Genomic DNA, 21,634 nt, shown 5'->3' with positions numbered 1-21,634 from the left:
TAGAAATACCGGAAAAACGTCATCCTCGCATTATACATTTCTATATCACACTATTCTCCCCACCATTCGTTGTCTATCTCTGTCTATCTATTGATTGTGGCATATAAGGTATCCCTTTTTAATGACCTTTGAATATGCTAAATATATACACCACATATTATAGATATGTACTTACTTACTTTGTTTACTCCGCGACTGTACACGGGCGAGTGTTTTTGTTATTGTCGTGATAAAAATATTTTCAATTTAAGTGAATCTGAATTCTAGTTGAAAATATCTTGTTTCGTCATTATTTTCGTCCCGAATGTGATGACTTGAAGTGCGAATAAAGTTGCAAGTAATTGTGAAACTATTTTTTGCCCTACTGACAAATTCGATATCAAAAGTCATTGTGAATAATCGCGTCTATGGAATAACCAAGTTCTTACAAATTAATATGCTCTAATATAGTTATGTAACTGATAAATATCATGTTCAGTTCTGCTAACTATGGTAAAACAGTGGTCAGTGTAAATATAGTGTCTGTATAAACAATCTGATGGAATAAATAAACACAAACAGGGACACGTGGGTCTCGCAGCGAATCGATCGATAAAGACGGAAGCGCGCGCCTCTATCAACGAGACGATTTTAAGTCAAGGTCGCGCTACGCAAACACGTGCAATGTCTGATTCTATTTACACACATGACTTTCTATTAGATGGGGGGGTGGAGATCAAACAGGAGTCCCCGTTCGAGCTCGGGTCGTCGGTGTCGGCCTCCGTGCCGATCCCGCAGCGGCGCACGGACCTCAGCGACTTCGGCACAGACCTGGACCTGTGTCTGCAGGACAGCCTCTCAGGCTCCTATGCCCCCACAATGACGTACAGTAAAATGGCGTTCGACACAGACAATTCTACCAAAACTGAAACCTTCAAAATGGATGATGATGACATATTTCAAGTAGACAAAGCCGATTTAATACTAGGGCCGACTCTTGCCGAATTAAACGCTAACCCAGATACATTGCTAGATGACCTAAATTTTGACGATTTACTTCTGCCTGAGGAGAATGGCTATTGTATTCAAATAGGTGGAGCCATGAGCGGGTCGCGACGCGCTCCTCACTCTATTCAAGTGCCTAATGTGCCTGCTTCAGAGAGTCCCTGTAGTCCGTACAGTCGAGCACAGCTGGCATTTTCTCCATCTAGTCAACACAGCTCGGCATCGTCCAGTTTTGCTCAGCCTATGAACCAGTTGCCAGAGCTGCTGTTAAGGCTGGATGGCTACAGTGGGGAGATAGCCCTGGGCCAGTCCGTGCCCGCCTCCACAGTGTTGCCACCGTTCACACCCAGCGTTCAGCCACAGCACACACAACTGTCATCATCAGCGCCTACTCACCTGACTATGGAACAGGTCTGATTTTTATATTCTTATAAGTCCCTGCATACTTACGTACAGTTGATGTCAAAGATATGTTTACACTTTTTGCCTTATTACAAAGGAGTAAGGTGCAAAAGTGTAAACATATTTTTGACGATGACTGTACAAATTAATTTCGAGCTTAGGACTCTTTATAGAAATAGAAGAAAGTTCCAAATTCAAAAGCTATAAATAATTGGGTCTTGCAACTTACAAGGGAGTTAAAACTAAAAAGAATATTTGGTTATTTACTAGGTATAGTTGGTCAAACCAATTTGTCAGTCAGTAACAACCAGGAAGGCTATACTCATCCTTTTCTTTTGGGTGCTAGTACTTGTGTAAGACAAAGATAGTATGATTCTCTTGTCTATGATTGAAATGAGACAGTCCTTTGACAAACTATACTTGATAGGATATGAAATGAAACAAACAACTTCTGGAATTCCCAACCTACTGAATATTTTAAGGCATGTTTGTAAACAACTTTGTTATTGTTCATATTACTGATTCATAGAAGTCATAAATGACTGTTATAGATAATCATAGTAAGATATATGGATAAATACTTTACTATGCTAATAAGTCATAATTGTTTCTCTAATTTAAAATATTCAAACAAATACATAGTTACTTATAAATGATTACATAACAAATAGATAACAAACAAAACCATTCTATGTGAGATAGAGATGTTTTTGCAAACAGGCCCCTATTTCACCAACGTGACAGGTGCGACAATTCGACAAGTCGTTCTGTGTCGGAATTTCGTGACAATTGTCGTATTTCTTGTGACAATTGTCATTAGCTTTGCAAAATAAGTACTTATTTACTGCCGATATAGTGGAGTTTTTTTTTAAATTAACATGTTGGTGACAAACAACCACACCGCCCGTCATATGGTAAGCGGTTACCGTAGCCTATGGAGGCCTGTGACGTCAGTAACAGTGATGTGGAAAAATGTGACATTTGTCACGTTGGTGAAATAGGGCCCTGGTGCCTGCTAAACAGTTTGGACTGGCAGATGATTTTAAATTATTATTTCTATCTTAATACAATCTACGTAAAGGCGTAAGTAAATCAAGAATTCCAAAAGATATCATGCTTGTAATATAGACTTTATAATAACTGTGTCAAGGTACATTGTCAAAACAATTAAAACAATCGACAGTTGCAAATAAAAAAAATATTTCTAAAACAACATTCACAATCAATATGGATTAAAACAGCTTTACCTTCTAGTAGTTTTATGATTTTTACGTTACCTATATTATATCTTAATGAAGGCCCTAGAATCCTTTAGAATAAGATGGTATAAAGCTGGTCACCATTTAACAGACTTTTCAACCAGAGTAGGACATCTCCCTCACATGCCTCTTAGGGGTTGTGCACAAATCACGTGAGGTTCGACAGGGGGAGGGGGGGTCACGAAAAAATCACGATAGATCACGTTGGGGGAGGGGGGTATAAGGAAACCTCACATGTATTTTTCTACAGTGGACGAAACTAAGAAAAAAAACCTACCACATGAGTAGATACTTATTCGCGGTTTCGTTAAACATAAATCTTCACTCTGCATTTCAAAATAGCGAGTTTATTTAACGAAAATAGAAAAATAAGCAAGATTTTCTATATACAATACTATTTATCTTAAAATTATGTCGAATGAAATATTTCAAGAAAAAATACACGTGAGGTTGTGTTGGGGGAGGGGGGGTAGCCAAAAACCTCACCAAATATCACCAAGGGGGAGGGGGGCTCAAAAAGTAGCCGAAAACACCTCGCGTGATTTGCGCACAACCTCTTAATGGCATCCAAGATAACATTATCAATGCCTAATAATTTTATTATTGTTGGATATCGGAACGGGACGAGTGAAACGAAGGCTGCTCAGATACGCACTGACATTTATTCGCAATGATACCTTATTATAAGTACATGCATACAGTAGCATATGTAACATTTCTCCCCGTTTTTAATGGAGAGTAAGCTTCTTAACCTAATTTACAGTTTCGTATATTTCATACAATAAAAAGGTTTATAATTTGTTCGGGGAAGTGGACGTAACAACATGCCTGACAACCCGCCCCTTGAACTCTGGTCAGCGGGGTTAGCTACCTGCTGTGACAGAACATTGTCATCAGAGGCCTCAAAGAATTCCTCAGCTTCTCCGCCTGAAGTAGCGACCTGGGTGGACCCGTCCGAGGTACCATCTTCCTCTCCCCTTTCAGCTGGCGAAGACGAGACGGGCTCATGACTGCCGCTGGCCACTGGTGAGGAGGACTCGATCTCGTTGGTAGCACAACTGTCGTTGACAGAGGGTTCTTCTGTTTCATCTAAACTTTGATAACTGGGGTAACGGAATCTGTTGACGTCCACTCCTTTAATCGGTACTAGTTGATTTACATGTTTTTTTACTTGTACTAACGTAACATGATCCTTAACTAAGTGTATAGTTCTACCTATCTGTTTTACTATTATACCTTTATTCCAAGTAAATTTTTTGTTGCCATAATTTTTTTTATACATTACATAATCACCAGGTTTAAAAACAGGCCGTTTTTTCCCACCATAGGATTTACTCTGTGAACACTGTTTACGTTCCACTGTTTTAACATGAGCGTGGGACGAGGACGGCGATAGTGCCGGGGAATATAACAAGTCCCAGCGCGAACGAAGTTTGCGGCCGAATACGATCTGGGCAGGCGAAGTCCCCGTGGTGACATGCATGGAATTCCTATAATCGAATAGGTATTTGGACAGGTTTTCATCTACTTTCCTCTGATTAGTACTAGCCATAAGACAAGAACGTATGCCCTTTTTTGCTACCTTAACGTAAGACTCCGCCTGCCCATTACTGGCTGGATGGTAGGCGGGAGAAGTTACGTGCGATATTCCATTTGCAGCGCAAAACGTACGGAATTCGTCAGACAAAAAACATGTGGCATTGTCACTGACTAGCGTGTGAATTAATCCGAATCGCGACATAAATTCATATAATTTTGATATAACGACTGACGTTGAGGTCGAACTAACACTATACACCTCAACCCATTTCGAGTAGGCGTCCACTAATACTAAATATGACCTATTATTTATTGGGCCCAGGAAATCTATATGCACCCTATAAAATGCCTGCTTAGGGTATGGCCACACTGCAAGTGGGGCGCGCGGCGGAGATGGTCTCAACTGGTTACAAATATCACAACTACCTATCATAGTTTCAATAGCATTATCAATACCGGGAAACCATATCCTACTCCTAGCTTCTGCTTTACACTTAACAATACCCAAGTGCGACTTATGTAACTCCGACAAAATTTTAGATTTTAACGTTGCTGGTATTACTATTTTATGCCCCCGCATAACTACTCCATCCTCCAATGCTAATTCGTTTTTACAGAGTAGATACGGCTGAATACCCTGAACTGTTACTTTTTTTGGCCATCCGTTTAAAATGAATTTTATGACTTGGTTTAATAAAGGATCTTTCTCAGTTTCCTCACGCAACACCTTAGAAGTAACAGGTAAGCTGTTGTCAGCAACAAAATTTATGTAGGATGCCCTATCGTCGATAGACACTGGTGCCCCGCCCTTTGTGTGGCCCGCGCCGGCAGATGAGTCATCATTGTTTACGCTCGCCCGCGACAGGTAATCTGCACTGTTATCAGCGCTCCGAATGTACTCAATAGTATAGTTATATGCACTTAAAAACATCGCATAGCGCTGGAGCCTATTAGCAGATACCTCAGGAATACCCCGGTGGGGCCCGAAAATGGTGGTTAGCGGCTTATGGTCCGTGCGAAGAACGAACGGCACAGTCCTACCATAGAGGTATTGATGAAAACGACGTACGGCAAATATAATCGCTGTTGCTTCTTTTTGTAATTGGGAGTAATTTTTTTCAGCCGCATTTAATGTACGCGAAGCGTAAGAAACCGGACGTTCCAAACCGTCATCCCCAATTAGACTCAAAATAGCCCCAAGGCCAGTAGGGGACGCATCTGAAGTGACTATGATTTTTGCATTTGGGTTAAAATGCGCTAACACTTGATCTGAAGCCAAGTGTTGTTTGATTAGCTTAAACGCATTATCGTGTTCCGCATTCCAATGCCACTTACTACCTTTTTGCAATAAGTTGTACAGCGGACTAAGTACCGTAGATGCCCCCGGAACGAAATTCCTATAGTAATTAACGAGGCCCAGGAAGGATTGTAGCTTATTTACATTATTTGGTACTGGTGCATTTAGAATGGCACTTACTTTAGCGGGTGACTTTTTTAACCCCTCTTTGCTGATTACATAGCCTAAATATTCCACTTCATCCTTAAAAAACTCGCATTTAGTTTTTTGAAGTGTTAACCCGGCGTCCTGCAAACGTTTTAAAACCGCATTTAATCTAGCCAAATGCTCAGTCTTATCACTACCGGTTATTAAAACATCGTCCAACATACATAGGACGCCCTCCATACCGGCTAAAACCCCTTCCATAACCCTTTGAAATATCGCTGGGGCGCTAGCCAGGCCAAACACGAGACGTGTATATAAAAACAACCCTCTATGTGTATTAATACACGTAACTTTTTGTGATTCGTCATCTAAAACACACTGCGCATACGCTTGAGAAAGGTCTAACTTAGAGAACTGTTGACCTCCGTGCAACCTAGCGAACAACTCATGGGCGGTGGGCAACGGGTATTGTTCCACTATTAACTGTTTGTTGATAGACACTGAGTAGTCCGCACACAGGCGCAGCGACCCGTCTCGCTTCAACACGGGCACAATGGGGGATGCATATAACGAATGTTCAACCGGTTTTAATATGCCTACGCTAACCAGCCGGTCCAACTCCTTATCAATCTTATCGCGTAAAGCAAAAGCCACTGGTCGCGCTTTAAAAAAAACAGGTTGATGATCATTCATTAATTTGAGTTTTACTTTATATTTATTAAACGTTCCCAGCTTGTCTGAGAAAACCGATGGAAATTTTGAATGCAACTCATCCATAAAGTTAGTTGATTGTTCACAGAAATTAACCTGTACTAATTCTAAATTATTTTGCGATATAAAATCCCTACCTAACAAGGGCTCTGCCCCGCCGCGAATCACGTGCACATTTAATACATTAGTTTTGCCTGCATACGTAAATGGTAACCGCACGATCCCTAAGCAATGCATTTTATCCCCCGAATAAGATACCAAGCTCTTATGGGTTTTAGACAATGCCACATCTTTAAAACTATTTAAATACGTTTGCTCGGATATTGCGGTCACCGCTGAGCCAGTGTCGACCTCAAACTTCATTGGCACTCCATGAACATGAACCTGCGTCGTCATAGGCTCGCCTGATGATGAGCGAATATTATAGCAATGGCACTCACCGTCATCGCCGTCATCGTCCCCGCAGACCTCACTTACGTAATTAATTTTTTTGCACATACGGCGCAAATGACCTTTAACATTACATTTTCGACACTTATGGTTAGCAAAACGACACTTTTCGGCCGTGTGATTGTTAAAACCACAAACGGAACACAACACTTTAGCACTTTTTTGATCTTTCGATGCAATCTTGAACATTTGATTAGCGCTCGACGGCTCCTGCCCGGTTACCGTGGTTGCCCCTGCGCGGGCACAACGTCTGCTTTCTGCCAGTTCTACCGCCTTAGAAAGAGTCAAATCAGCTGGTTTCTGAGCGAATAATTTTTCTCGCTCCGATCCTGGAAGCATTCCCATTACAAATCTGTCTCTCAATGCTTCCTCCACGTTTAGAAACCCGCATTCTGCCGTTAGGCCGCGAAGTCTTGCCGCATATTGGGGGTAGGTCTCCCCTTCATTTTGCACCGCCGAATAAAATTTAAATCTCTCGTGAAACCCACAAGTTGTTGGTGTAAAATGACGGTCCAAAAGCGAACATATGTCGGCAAATGGAACAACTTGGAGATCTTTCGGCAATGCCAAATCTGATGCCAACTTGTAAGTGGCATCGCTGAGTGCGCTCAGCAAAACTGCCCGTCGCTTCGTTCCGGTCGCGTCACTTTGTTCATCGATGCCATTAGCTATGAACCACTGTTGTATACGCGCTTTGTACACTTTCCACGTTTGTGTGTTGTGGTCAAAATTCGTCAAAATCCCGATTTGAGACGAATTCATGTCGGCCACTAGTCACTTTTTTGAACACGCGGGTAGATCGTCGCCACTGTTGGATATCGGAACGGGACGAGTGAAACGAAGGCTGCTCAGATACGCACTGACATTTATTCGCAATGATACCTTATTATAAGTACATGCATACAGTAGCATATGTAACAATTATATGTGTTAGTAATCTAATTAGTTCAACAATAATTAAGTATGTTATAAGAAAGCCTTTTATGGTTAGAAACTTGTTTAGGGTACCAAAACTTAGTGAAGACACAGGAATTGAACTTTTTTTTTCCAAAACTTAGTGAAGACACAGGAGTGGAAGAAAACAAAATTTAATTTCAAAATTTATTTTTACATACCAACATACAGGATGTAATTATTAAATTATTTTAACATGAACATTTATTTTTTCCTCTTTCCTCTGAAAATGGGTCCTGCAATTTTTTTTGATATTTTTATTGTGCTAAAAGTGTTAATTAGATTAGATTAGATGATTTATTTCATGAAAGATAATTACATAATAAGTTTACATTGATGTCATAAATATAAGAATTTCTATCATGATCGTAAAATAAAATATTATGTATTAATAATAGTGACACCTTTTCTGGTTATAAAAATGTGACTATCTATGAGACGATGCTCCGGTATAGATAGATACAACAGCGCGCGACTCAGTATGTCGTAAGCGCCATCGATAATAAGGTCCCTTGTCATAGATAATGCCACAAATATGCGTTCGCTTATACAAAATTTCTCTTACCAGATATGGCAAAGGCGCGAACCCCGCAAGCATCTACTGTCAACCAGTTCCTTGGCTGAAGCTGGCTCGGTGTCCTCGCTATCCGGAGGACTCCTGAGCCCCAGCACGGCTGACTTATCGCAAGACGAGGATGACAGGGATGAGACGGATGAAGATAGTGATAGATATGAGGATTTATCATCAGATGGTATGTTTTTTTTTTTTTGGATAATATTGTACACAAATTAGGATTTAAGGAAATAATAAAAATGGGAACCACAATGCTACTGATAAACTTGGTGTGAGAAGATCTGATAAAAGGTGTACAGATACTAATAAGCTTAAAATTGTAGAGATCAGTTGTACAAGGGGCTATTCATAAATTACGTCATTTCGAATGGGGAGGGGGTCTGGACATCTGATGATGTAGCATGACGTGGGAGGAAACGGGGTCATTCGAAGCATGATTTTTGGATGATTTTAAGGGGGGGGGGGGGTAAAAAATAGATGAAGTAATTTATGAACATCCCCCAAGAGCAGTACTTACAACCAAAAGACACATTTTCAGCAGTGGATGTTTTGTAGCTGATTTGATAATGTCACTTACTAAAGGCCCATGTCTAGGCTACGATCAAGGTCTACGATAACAACCGACGTACTTCCTAAACCGTTTTTCAATTTGGGGTCAGATCCCCCACACTAACGTATGCCACCAAGACGTTATTCGAATTTTAATCATAATTGAGGTTGGCCAGTACCGACCCCATATATGTCCTCCCATATTTTTCGTTGAACTCTTTTGTCTTATCCGGATCCAAATATCCTGCACCTATTTATTTAGTAAACCAGTACAAAGTTATCAACTATTAGTATAGCCATGTATAGCTACTGCTTTGTTTTCTAAGATTGGGCACAATCTTGATCAATCAATTTCTCGATATTTATTTCCAATGTAAAATTTCTTATCAAGTATTATTTAATCAAGCCATACATACTGTTTTGTACAAGGTTGTATATTATTAAGATGATATTGTAGGTACCTATTTATATTTATACGCTATTAGTGAATAGAATCAGGCGTTACTTTGCGGAAATCCATATTAATTAAAACCAAAATATTACTTTGCTAATCCGCGTATTTTTTACGCGGATTAGCAAAGTAATATTTTGGTTTTAATTATACGCTATTTACAAATGCGTGCTTAAAATTACATTAAAGTAACATTAATTCGTACTTTAAATAAAATTACATTAAAGTGGCATTAATTCGTCCCTACTGTAAATCCATTTTATCGATTTCCTCGCATTGTTATACGTTGTATGATACACGTGCCAAAAGGCGAACTCAACACGTGTTGTATAACAGTGGTAGGTATTTGCTCGATTTGTCAACAGGCGCCATTTATTTGTTACTTAAGACGATTTTTGCCAGTTTTTGCTCCCACCCCACTGTAATGGCTCCTCTACACGATGGGCCAACGCCGGCCACTTCAAGGGACGCATTTATGCGTTAGAGGGAGCAAGTGATATTGCTATCTCATTCTACCGCATGGCTGCGTCCCTCGAAGTGGCCGGCGCTGGCCCATCGTGTAAAGGAGCCATAAGAAAAAAATAATAATGTGCTGATCCCTTCCCCCCTGTTTAATATTTATTAAAGAATCGTAAAGAAAAATGAATTTACACCTTTGGTTTGTTTCAGACCATTTCTTTACTTAAGTTTTTGATTTTGAAATATACTTGGCTGGCGTAAGACTCATAACTCTCGTAAGAGCTATCAAGACTCCCCCCCACACCCCTTGTAATTTCTCCTCTACACGATGGGCCAACGCCGGCCACTCCAAGGGACGCATTTATGCGTTAGAGGGAGCAAGTGATATTGCTATCTCATTCTACCGCATCGCTGCGTCCCTTGGAGTGGCCGGCGTTGGCCCATCGTGTAGAGGAGCCGTAATAAAAAACTAAACATGGTCGGACCTCCTCCCCTCCTAAATAATAAAGTGGCGCCATATCACTACTTATTTGGGATTTCGAATTTGTAGCACAAATATCAATTCTATTTCAGAATCGAATGACGAGTCCGAGAGTAAACAATCACGACTGAATTCGAAAAAGGAGAGATATTTCTGGCAGTACAATGTTCAAGCTAAGGGTCCTAAAGGACAGCGGCTGGTCTTGAAAAAGAAGTCTGAGGATCCCCATGTGTTGAACAGCGTCACGGACCCTGTATTTAGTCCGCAGTGCAGTGTAAGAGGAATCAAACATAGGTAATTATTATAAAATTATTTCTAGCATTATGCAGTGATAAAGGCTAGTTTTTAGGGTTCCGTACCTCAAAAGGAAAAAAACGGAATCCTTATAGGGTCACTCGTGCGTCTGTCTGTCTGTCTGTCTGTCCGACCACTACCCCCCTTTATCTCCGAAACTACAGGGTCTAAAATTAAAAAAAAAATACACAAAATAGTGCTTTGCCTATAGATGACAGGAAAACCTATTAGAAATGTGCAGTCAAGCGTGAGTCGGACTTAATTATTTAGTTTTTGATTCGACCCTACGGGTTTTTTTAAAGACATTTCATTCACGTTCCACATAAAAAAATACATTGTTAAAATTGGGTAATGTACGGAACCCTCGGAACGCGAGTCCAACTCGCACTTGACCGGTTTTTTATGTAAAGGCTAAGCTATGTCATATTAGTATGTTACTTTTCTAAAATTTAGTTGGTATAAAAACTAGTCAGGACAAATTCTGAACTTGAATTGCAGCCCAAGTGAACTGCCCAAGTGGCACTCATATACATAGATATAAATAAATAAATAAATATTATAGGACATTCTTACACAGATTGACTAAACTAATTCTTTTGCCGGCGAAGTCAGCAACGTCGCATATACTTAATGTTGAACTTGGCTCTCATCCACTGTGGGGCAAGGTGGGGCAGTTGCCCCACCCTGGTCTCTGACCATAAGCTAAGAATTTCTGTATCAACCGAACCCTGTTACAACATACCCAGCATCCCCTACTTCTGCCCCACCCCTTAAAAAATGCTGCGTACGCCCATGGCTCTCATTTCACATTTATGTTTTTGATGGGACTAATAACTATTTTGTTACATTTCAGTGGCAAAGCCAGAAAAGGCGATGGTAACGATTTGACCCCGAATCCTAGAAAATTATACTTAATTGGCAAAGAGCTGGATAATTTGGGCAAAGTAATTAACGACATGATACCCGTGAGCGAGCTACCGTTCAACGTCAGGCCCAAGACCAGGAAAGAGAAGAATAAGCTCGCTTCCCGCGCCTGTCGGCTAAAGAAGAAGGCGCAGCATGAGGCCAATAAACTCAAGTTGTATGGTTTACAACAGGAACACAGTAAGTACCTCACATACTATCTTAAGTAGCCGTCCCTTTCTCAGCACCCATCATATAAACAATATTTTGAGTTAATTCTTGTTATCATTAGCGAATTTTTTGTCACAATTTGCCGCCCCTTAATATCTTGCCGGCCCTATCTTAATAGGCCCGGGTCTACTAGACCTTAGGGCAAATCCGCCAATGCGCCCGCCTAGTGGGCGCTCAAAGTACTCTAGTGTGTTGATCTTTATGTGGCTGCTGCAACCCGCCTCGCGTACTGCTTATTTTTTATCTGGCAGTGAATGTGTTAACTATCCAGAAAATAAATAAATCCAGTTGCCAATAAACACGGCGACTTGCAGCGCCATCTAGCCAGGATTTTTTTTAGACTTTACCATTCATTCACAGTCAAAATAATCTCTTTGTTTACGACTTATGAAATATTGAGATAAAGTTGCGTCATAAGTGTGTTACGAATGTTACGATGAATGGTGACATAATGAATTGTTTAACTTTTATGCAGGTGATCTAGTTATTTAGATTTAACTGAAGATATTGAAGTGAGCTGCTCCATAAAGTCTAGTTTCTTTTAAACGTCTTACCCCCTAATTCATAAAACTTGGAAACCTCTGTTAAGTTTTGTCGCATTCTAACTTCTAACAAATGGAAATATCAAAATGATGCATACGGACAGTGAAAAAGTAACTGCATAGAAGTTTGTATGCAAGTACTTTATTTCTGCAGCTAACCGGACAAACGATTATAAAGGGTTTCTTAGATTTGACAATTGTTTTTTGTAAAACTGCATCAATTCAACTTCTTCTTCTTCCTCGCGTTATCCCGGCATCTCGCCACGGCTCAGGAGAGCCTGATGGGGTCCGCTTGACAACTAATCCCATGATTTGACGTAGGCACTAGTTTTTACGAAAGCGACTGCCATCTGACCTTCCAACTCAGAGGGTAAACTAGGCCTTATTGGGATTAGTCCGGTTTCATCACGATGTTTTCCTTTACCGAAAAGCGACTGGTAAATAACAAATGATACTTCGTACATAAGTTCCGAAAAACTCATTGGTACGAGCCGGGGTTTGAACCCGCGACCTCCAGATTGCAAGTCGCACGCTCTCACCGCTAGGCCGCCAGCGCTTCTGCATCAACTGCATCAATTCAACACATGTCAAAAATCAGTCTTTTGTTAACCCTTCATAATATATATTTACTTGCATATTGTATTGTTTCAGGACGACTGCTGAACGGCATAAGTCAGATAAAGCAAGTGCTGGCGAACAGAGCCACAGGAACTGCCCAGACCAATGTCGACTGGAATGCTCATGTTAAGAATGTAGTCAACACAGCAACAGGTATTTATTTTTTCGATGTGGTGCCATTCATTTATTACGTAGTCCATCCGAGTGTGCGCCTCGGTAATCGCGTGCATTCCCGGGCTTTTCTCAAAGTGTAAACTTGGCTTTGCGCATTTTTGTGATGATATGTTGTCGTCGTCGTTGTGTAGAACTCTCTCTCTCTCCGACAAGGCGGTAAAGAGAGAGGCGGCGAAGAGAGAGAGTTCTCTCTCTCTCTCCACCGCCTATCAAGAGAAAATAAGACATAGTGGACCCTCCCCTCCTACGTAATAAATGACTGGCGCCTCTTTTGATAAATACTATGACAGAATGTTATTGCAATTTGGGGTCGCCAGAAATCATGTGATCGTTTGGGGGAAATATCACTAATGATCACGATGGGGGAGGGAGTGTCAGGGAAGATATCACGTGTAATTTTTTTTCAAAGCGGGAAAGCCTCTTCTTCTGAACGACCTCATTGGTGTAACAAAAGTGAACATTAAGTAACACAATATAAAGTGCAATTTTACTTTGCTCAACGCGCCGCGGACGCTCCCCAAAGAGGAATATTGGATCGTTTCTTATCTATAATTCTTCATCACTTCATCAGTTATAGTTGAATCATCGAGAGCGTGGAATTGCATATGTAGTAGTATTGTTTGTTTACAGGCATTCTATATTTGAATTTTCTATTTTCTTGTACTATCAGCATACAAAGAGGTTGTTATATATATATCGAAGAACTAAAAACAAAAATAATGTCAGTGTGAAATTGTCAATATTATTTACGTTGTGCGTATATTTTTAACTCTGATTTGATTGTATTCTCAATTAATTATTGTGTCCGCCCGTACGACTACGAATAATTTTTATATTTAAAAAAAATATGGCTGTAAGTAATTTTGGTCCTATTGAGAGTCAAAGTAAGCAAATAATTTTCAACTGTTATAAATATTAAGTGAAGTTAAAGTGAAGAAAATAAATATCGATGTCAGGAAGGAGAAATGGATCAAATAACAGACAATTTTATTATCAATACTTGTGACAGCTCAGATGAAGAACATGATAGCGAATAAAAGAAAAAAACAGAGGACTACTACTTATTCCACTTCTTGGGTATGTCATTTTATTAAGTTAAGAGAAAATTATTCTCCTTTTGTTGCCAACGGTACAACCACTACAAATGCAATTCCATCTTCTCGATAATTCAACTATACGATATTTAAACTGTATTTTTTAATTAGGTTTTCAAAATTAACAGTTGTCTTTTTTTTTCAGAATTAAAAATTGCTGGTAAAACATCAGAGTATGTAAATAAAATCCTGGACAATGTCAAAAGTGGGCAGGCAAATGGCGGGCTCAAGGACATATAAGGTAAAATCTGTGTGAACTGCAAAACGAAAGGCTGTTTATTGTACCTCCAAAGTTAATTTAGCAAAGAAAAAATATGTATATCACATAAAGGCTTAATTGTCTAAGACAATTTTATTTTTGTATGGTAACAGAGTTATAGAAATAGTCATTAGAAGCTTCTAAAGGCAACTAAGAGGTAGAATTTATGTTTTATTAATTCATGTATAAATCATGCCATAACATAGGTGTCATGTCGGAATAAGCGTAACACAATTTTGGACTCGGATACAGAGTACTATGTGACCATATGAATTACTTGCCCCCTTTCTGAATCCGCGCCTGTGGATTCCAAACGAATAAAAATAAAATTAAAGGACGAGACTAATTATTCATTTCCGAATAATATACAGTGGATTTCGGATATAACGACGATGAAGGGACCACCGAAATTTCGTCGTTATATCCGGAAGTCGTTATAGGCAAAGGTAAAAAGATAAAGACATATATGTATCAATTTAAATCCGAAACGTTAGTACCATCGCCCACACTGTTAACTGTACATCCGTGGACCTTATGCTTTTTGTAATAAGGTCCACCGTTGTACAGTTAGGAGTGTTGCTGTTTGTACTGTTTCGAACGAGTGAATCTAAATAGTCAATATCTACCTATAAACAAAAGGTCACCACATTTGCTAACCATCTGTCGATGTAAACAAAAGATAAGAAAGTAAAGCTCTATGTCCTTTGTCGACCGACTTCGGTCGCAATATCTGCATGGGATTTCTAAGAACTTGTTACAAATGGTTCATTAAAAATCGTCGCTACACCCGAAGTCGCTATATCCACATGAATCTTGTACTAAAATAAGCTTTAAATCCATGGGACTTGGATTTTACGTCGCTATAGCCGAATGGTCACTACAACCAAGGTCGTAATAAATGAAATCCACTGTACCTACGCATAACATTTGCAAGTTTATTCTAAAGTTTATTGCATTTTTGCGTATCTTTACGAGTTTCGTTGAAACTTACAACAACTCAGACAACTGGTAGACGGTTAACAATTTTAATATTGTTAAAGGGTGAATTTGAATTATAAGTACACTCTACTCTTTTTATCCGAGTCTAATAATTGGATTATTTACTCCTGTTAGGTATTGTATTTTTAGGAGCCAGAAGATATTTAGATTTCATAAATATGTACATATTATCAAATCAATTATGCATTTTAATTATATATCTAATTTAATAAATGGCTACTATAATTTAGATTCTAAGGTGCAGAAAAACTGGAAGTGATATAATTTTAAAACTAGATTTGTTAGTAATTATTTTTTACGCTTTATATTCTAAAGTACGTCCGAAATCTAAGATTTTACAGAAATAAATCATTAAATTCTTCTCTATAAAGCAAACTTGTTATAAAGTGAAGCCAATATGCAGTCATCTCCATTTCAGTCGCTATTACCCTTTACCATCGCCCACACTCTTAACTGGATGCTGTTAAGCCATAATGTGTCAACTCACATTGATTTTGCAATAAGATGTCAACTCAAAAAAAAACCGGGCAAGTGCGAGTCGGACTCGCGCACGAAGGGTTCCGTACCATAATGCAAAAAAAAACAAAAAAAAGCAAAAAAAAACGGTCACCCATCCAAGTACTGACAACTCCCGACGTTGCTTAACTTTGGTCAAAAATCACGTTTGTTGTATGGGAGCCCCATTTAAATCTATATTTTATTCTGTTTTTAGTATTTGTTGTTATAACGGCAACAGAAATACATCATCTGTGAAAATTTCAACTGTCTAGCTATCACGGTTCGTGAGATACAGTCTGGTGACAGACGGACGGACGGACGGACGGATAGCGAAGTCTTAGTAATAGGGTCCCGTTTTACCCTTTGGGTACGGAACCCTAAAAATTGACTCTTAAAGTTGACATTTTATTGCAAAATGGATGTGGGATGACTCAGTTTTGCTAAACACCATCCAACTGTTCATCGGTGAACCTTATCCCTTTTGTATCAAGGTCTACCGATGGACAGTTAAGTGGGAGTGTTGCTGTTTGTACAATAATCGGTGAAACAGCGATACTGCAATGTTCGATACTGTGACAAAATACTAGAGATGCCCCGAATAGTGGTTTTGGCCGAATAACGAATATTCGGCGCCTCTCATGGCCGAACCGCAGATAGCCTAAGCAAATTAGAAAAATCTGCGGAAATAATTCGTGTAGTTTTGAAAATTGGTACAGGTATACCTTGTGGTGTCCAGATAAACATACTAAAAGTCCTCGAGGGTAGGGGGTGTAGAGGGGGGTTGAAGGTACTTTTTTTCATATGTTTGCTCATATCTCAAATATATGTACGAATAGCATTATAATTACTAAGGACAAAAGTTTTAACATAAAATTTACTACAAATTTGGTTATGTTTATTTTTACTCTGCGATCAATACTTTAGGAGCTACAGGCTGTTAAAGTTAAATAAGTGATAAAAAATAGACGGTTTAAGAAAACGTCGTTTTGTTGTAATTGTTCATCACAAATAAAAAATTTAGCTTAGAGTAAGCAAGCTAAGTAACCTGCTGATAAAATATAAAAAAATTGGCCATATGCATGTCGGGCCATGCTCAGTGTAGGGTTCCGTAGTCACCCGTCTGTCGAAATAGACTATTTGCCATAACTCAAAAACAGCTATACCGATTAGGTTCGCTACATTTTTTCTTGAAAGTATTTACTAAGCTATATTTTCACGATTTTTGTCATATTTTTTGGACCCATGGTTCAAAAGTTAGGGGAACTAAGGGGTAAATCACAACATTTTTTCTTTCAGATAGATTATTTCCGAAAATATTAAGTTGATCAAAAAATCGTTTTTGAAGACTCTTATTCGTTTTACAAAACCTATCCAACGACACCCCACACTATAGGGTGGAAGCGAAAAAAAATTTCATCCCCACTTTAATGTAGGGTAACCACCATAAAAAAAAATTCTAGTTTTCATGTTTAAATTTGACATGAATATATAAATCAGTTACGCTGACAAAGTTGTAAAATATAAATTAGAAAAAATATTTTTTTAGGGTGGCTGGCACATTAAAAAGGGGATGAAATTTATTTTCGCTGTCGTTGGATAGGTCTTTTAAAACGAATACTTACGGGTCTTCGAGAACCATTTTTTGATCGACTTAATATTTTCGGAAATAATCGATCTGAAAGAAAAAAAGTTGTGTTTTCCACTTTAGTTCCCCTAACATTTGAACCATGGGTCCAAAAAATATGAAAAAAAATCGTGAAAGTAAAGCTTAGTAAAGACTTTCAGAGAAAAATATAGTGAACCTAATCAGTTAAGCAGTTTTTGAGTTTTTGCAAATAGACTATATTTACGGACGGGTAACTACGGAACCCTACACTGAGCATGGCCCGACATGCTCTTGGCCGGTTTTTTTATATTTTATCAGCAGGTCACTTAGCTTGCTTATTCTAAACTAATTTTTTTATTTATGATGCATAACTATGAAAATACGACGTTTTCTTAAACCGTCTATTTTTACCTCTTATTTAACTTTAAGAGCGCTCTTACAAGAAAAGTCGAAATAATGCAAAATTGATGATACTAGTCGACGAAATTCAGGACTTTGTGCTCATTATTAGAAACAATGAGTACTCGTTCCAGTAAAAGCGTCTTCTTATCTTTTTAAATATCGTTGTAAATATTAGAAAAAGGACTTATTAAATTAGTAATGAATTTTTTTCTGATGGTCGTTTCCGAAAAACCGCGTGAAGCACTGAACGGCAAGCTCTTATTTGGAAATGTTGAGAACTTTACTCTGCTAAACCTGGCTATTTCGTATTACTAATACCCTGTACTTTAGGCATATCAAACGATATTTTTCCTACATACCTTTGAGAAAGAGAAAATCAAAGTAAAACGAACTCAATTTTCTCTCCGAAACAAGTGTCAATTTCTAGGAAAATCTACTTAATATCGAAGTCATTTTCATACTCTAGCAATCTGCAACGTTTGCTTATACTGTTGGTATACATTAGGAAATTCTACTATAATTTTTTGGCAATTTTTTGAAAACTACTCTATATTACCGATGACGCGCGCTCGCCAGCTCAGTGCCGCGGCAGAGCTTGTACAGGCAGGACGTGTGTCGGTCGGCTCCGCACATTTTCAACGGCGACGACGAGGTTTTTTATCATTGTGTGCGGCGGGCGCCGTGTAAAAAGCTATACTGTGTGCGTGTAAACCGCAACGAGAGACTTTGATCCTAGCACTGTTTTTATAGTATTATAATTTATAATGGTACAGTTTAATAAACTACCGGACAGGATTTAAAATATTTGAAACGACCTGACATTCTATATGTATTTATTTGACTCAAGATAGTACTCAGGGTCTGATGATGGAGCCGGAAGGTGGTCACCGGTACCAATCAACCATGCAACTAAACCACTTTGTGTTTAGGCTCGTTTTATTCATCTCAACAAGATCTTTGACACAAGATAGTACTCAGGGTCTGATGATGGAGCCGGAAGGTGGTCACCGGTACCAATCAACCATGCAACTAAACCACTTTGTGTTTAGGCTCGTTTTATTCATCTCAACAAGATCTTTGACACAAGATAGTACTCAGGGTCTGATGATGGAGCCGGAAGGTGGTCACCGGTACCAATCAACCATGCAACTAAACCACTTCGTGTTTGGGCACGTTTGATTCGGCTCAACAAGATCTTTGACACAAGATAGTACTCATCAGGGTCTGATGATGGAGCCGGAAGGTGGTCACCGGTACCAATCAACCATGCAACTAAACCACTTCGTGTTTAGGCTCGTTTTATTCGTCTTAACAAGATCTTTGACACAAAATAGTACTCAGGGTCTGATGATGGAGCCGGAAGGTGGTCACCGGTACCAATCAACCATGCAACTAAACCACTTCGTGTTTGGGCACGTTTGATTCGGCTCAACAAGATCTTTGACACAAGATAGTACTCATCCGGGTCTGATGATGGAGCCGGAAGGTGGTCACCGGTACCAATCAACCATGCAACTAAACCACTTCGTGTTTAGGCTCGTTTTATTCGTCTTAACAAGATCTTTGACACAAAATAGTACTCAGGGTCTGATGATGGAGCCGGAAGGTGGTCACTGGTACCAATCAACCATGCAACTAAACCACTTCGTGTTTGGGCTCGTTTGATTCGGCTCAACAAGATCTTTGACTTAAGATAGTACTCAGGGTCTGATGATGGAGCCGGAAGGTGGTCACCAGTACCAATCAACCATGCAACTAAAGCACTTCGTGTTTAGGCTCGTTTTATTCGTCTCAACAAGATCTTTGACACAAGATAGTACTCAGGGTCTGATGATGGAGCCGGAATGTGGTCACCGGTACTTATCAACCATGCAACTAAACCATTTCGTGTTTGGGCTCGTTTGATTCGTCTCAACAAGATCTTTGGCACAAGATAGTACTCAGGGTCTGATGATGGAGTTGGAAGGTGGTCACCGGTACCAATCAACCATGCAACTAAACCACTTCGTGTTTAGGCTCGTTTTATTCGTCTCAACAAGATCTTTGACACAAGATAGTACTCAGGGTCTGATGATGGAGCCGGAAGGTGGTCACCGGTACCAATCAACCATGCAACTAAACCACTTCGTGTTTAGGCTCGTTTTATTCGTCTCAACAAGATCTTAAAACACAAGATAGTACTCAGGGTCTGATGATGGAGCCGGAAGGTGGTCACCGGTACCAATCAACCATGCAACTAAACCACTTCGTGTTTAGGCTCGTTTTATTCGTCTCAACAAGATCTTTGACACAAGTTAGTACTCAGGGTCTGATGATGGAGTTGGAAGGTGGTCACCGGTACCAATCAACCATGCAACTAAACCACTTCGTGTTTAGGCTCGTTTTATTCGTCTCAACAAGATCTTTGACACAAGATAGTACTCAGGGTCTGATGATGGAGCCAGAAGGTGGTCACCGGTACCAATCAACCATGCAACTAAACCACTTCGTGTTTAGGCTCGTTTTATTCGTCTCAACAAGATCTTTGACACAAGATAGTACTCAGGGTCTGATGATGGAGCCGGAATGTGGTCACCGGTACTAATCAACCATGCAACTAAACCATTTCGTGTTAGGGCTCGTTTGATTCGTCTCAACAAGATCTTTGACACAAGATAGTACTCAGGGTCTGATGATGGAGCCGGAAGGTGGTCAGCGGTACCAATCAACCATGCAACTAAACCACTTTGTGTTTAGGCTCGTTTTATTCATCTCAACAAGATCTTTGACACAAGATAATACTCAGGGTCTGATGATGGAGCCGGAAGGTGGTCACCGGTACCAATCAACCGTGCAACGAAACCACTTCGTGTTTAGGCTCGTTTGATTTGTCTCAACAAGATCTTTGACACTGAAGATACACAAGGTTTGATTATCTGAAAGGAGGCCACGGGTACCAGTCTATCATGTAACTGAACCACTTCGTGTTTAGGCACGTTTTATTCATCTCAACAAGATCTTTGACACAAGATAGTACTCAGGATCTGATGATGGAGCTCGAAGGTGGCGACGGGTACCTGTCTATCATGCAGTGTTGGCATCAATCTGAACTAAATCAATCCGGATTGATCAATCGAATTGACGCGTCAATCCGAATTGATCAATCCGAATTGATCAATTCGAATTGATTTAATTCTGATTGACACGTCAATCCGATTGAATCAATTGGAATTAACGCATCAGTCCTCAATTCGGATTAAATCAATTCTCAATCTAGATTAACCTAGGGTCCCTTTCCCTTCCCTAAGATTAGTTTTCAAAGGTGTCCTTTTTAGGGACTTACTTACTGGACTTAAAGTCGATATCTGAGGTTCCCAGAGGTTCGAAAACATGTTCCTGATGTCAGTATTGACTGATGTCCCTTTAAGGGACATTTTTCGAAATTGGCCAATTACGTTTATATTCGTAATCGATGTCGACCATAGGTCCCGAAAAATGTTTCTGACGTCAGTATTGAAGGATGTCCCTTCCATTTAGGGTGATTTTTTTAAATTGATCGTTGGCACTTTAAAACGATATCTGAGATTTCCAAAGGTTCCGTAACATGTTTTCGACGGCAATACAGACGGAGTTTCCTTTTTTTTCTGGACATTTATGGGACATTTCTTCCAATTAACCGATTGCGTTCAAAATCGATATCTGAGGTACCCAAAGGTTTCGAAACATGTTTCTGACGGCAATACCGAAAAATGACCTTTTTTCAGCAGGGTGGCGTAAT

At 39.5% G+C, this 21,634-nt stretch overlaps 2 protein-coding genes across 2 annotated transcripts; one reads left to right on the top strand and one right to left on the bottom strand.

Annotated features, from left to right (window-relative positions):
* The first annotated feature begins 180 nt into the window (after positions 1-180).
* On the top strand, positions 181-14,839 carry LOC134667925 (protein CREBRF homolog). The gene is made up of 6 exons (XM_063525344.1): positions 181-1,395; positions 8,312-8,495; positions 10,350-10,551; positions 11,405-11,655; positions 12,879-12,998; positions 14,259-14,839. The coding sequence occupies exons 1-6, from the start codon at positions 664-666 to the stop codon at positions 14,351-14,353; spliced, it is 1,584 nt and encodes a 527-aa protein (XP_063381414.1). The 5' UTR covers positions 181-663; the 3' UTR covers positions 14,354-14,839.
* Positions 3,854-7,708, bottom strand: LOC134667926 (uncharacterized). Its single transcript, XM_063525345.1, has 2 exons — positions 6,780-7,708; positions 3,854-3,990 (listed from the first exon to the last, which is right to left on the bottom strand). Exons 1-2 carry the CDS (start codon positions 7,549-7,551, stop codon positions 3,977-3,979), a joined length of 786 nt encoding a protein of 261 aa, XP_063381415.1. The 5' UTR covers positions 7,552-7,708; the 3' UTR covers positions 3,854-3,976.
* Positions 14,840-21,634: the final 6,795 nt, after the last annotated feature.

This window comes from Cydia fagiglandana, chromosome 10 (genome assembly GCF_963556715.1).
Source record: "Cydia fagiglandana chromosome 10, ilCydFagi1.1, whole genome shotgun sequence".
In the NCBI taxonomy this organism is placed as follows: domain Eukaryota; kingdom Metazoa; phylum Arthropoda; class Insecta; order Lepidoptera; family Tortricidae; genus Cydia; species Cydia fagiglandana.
This window is presented reverse-complemented; position numbering and strand designations above follow the sequence as displayed.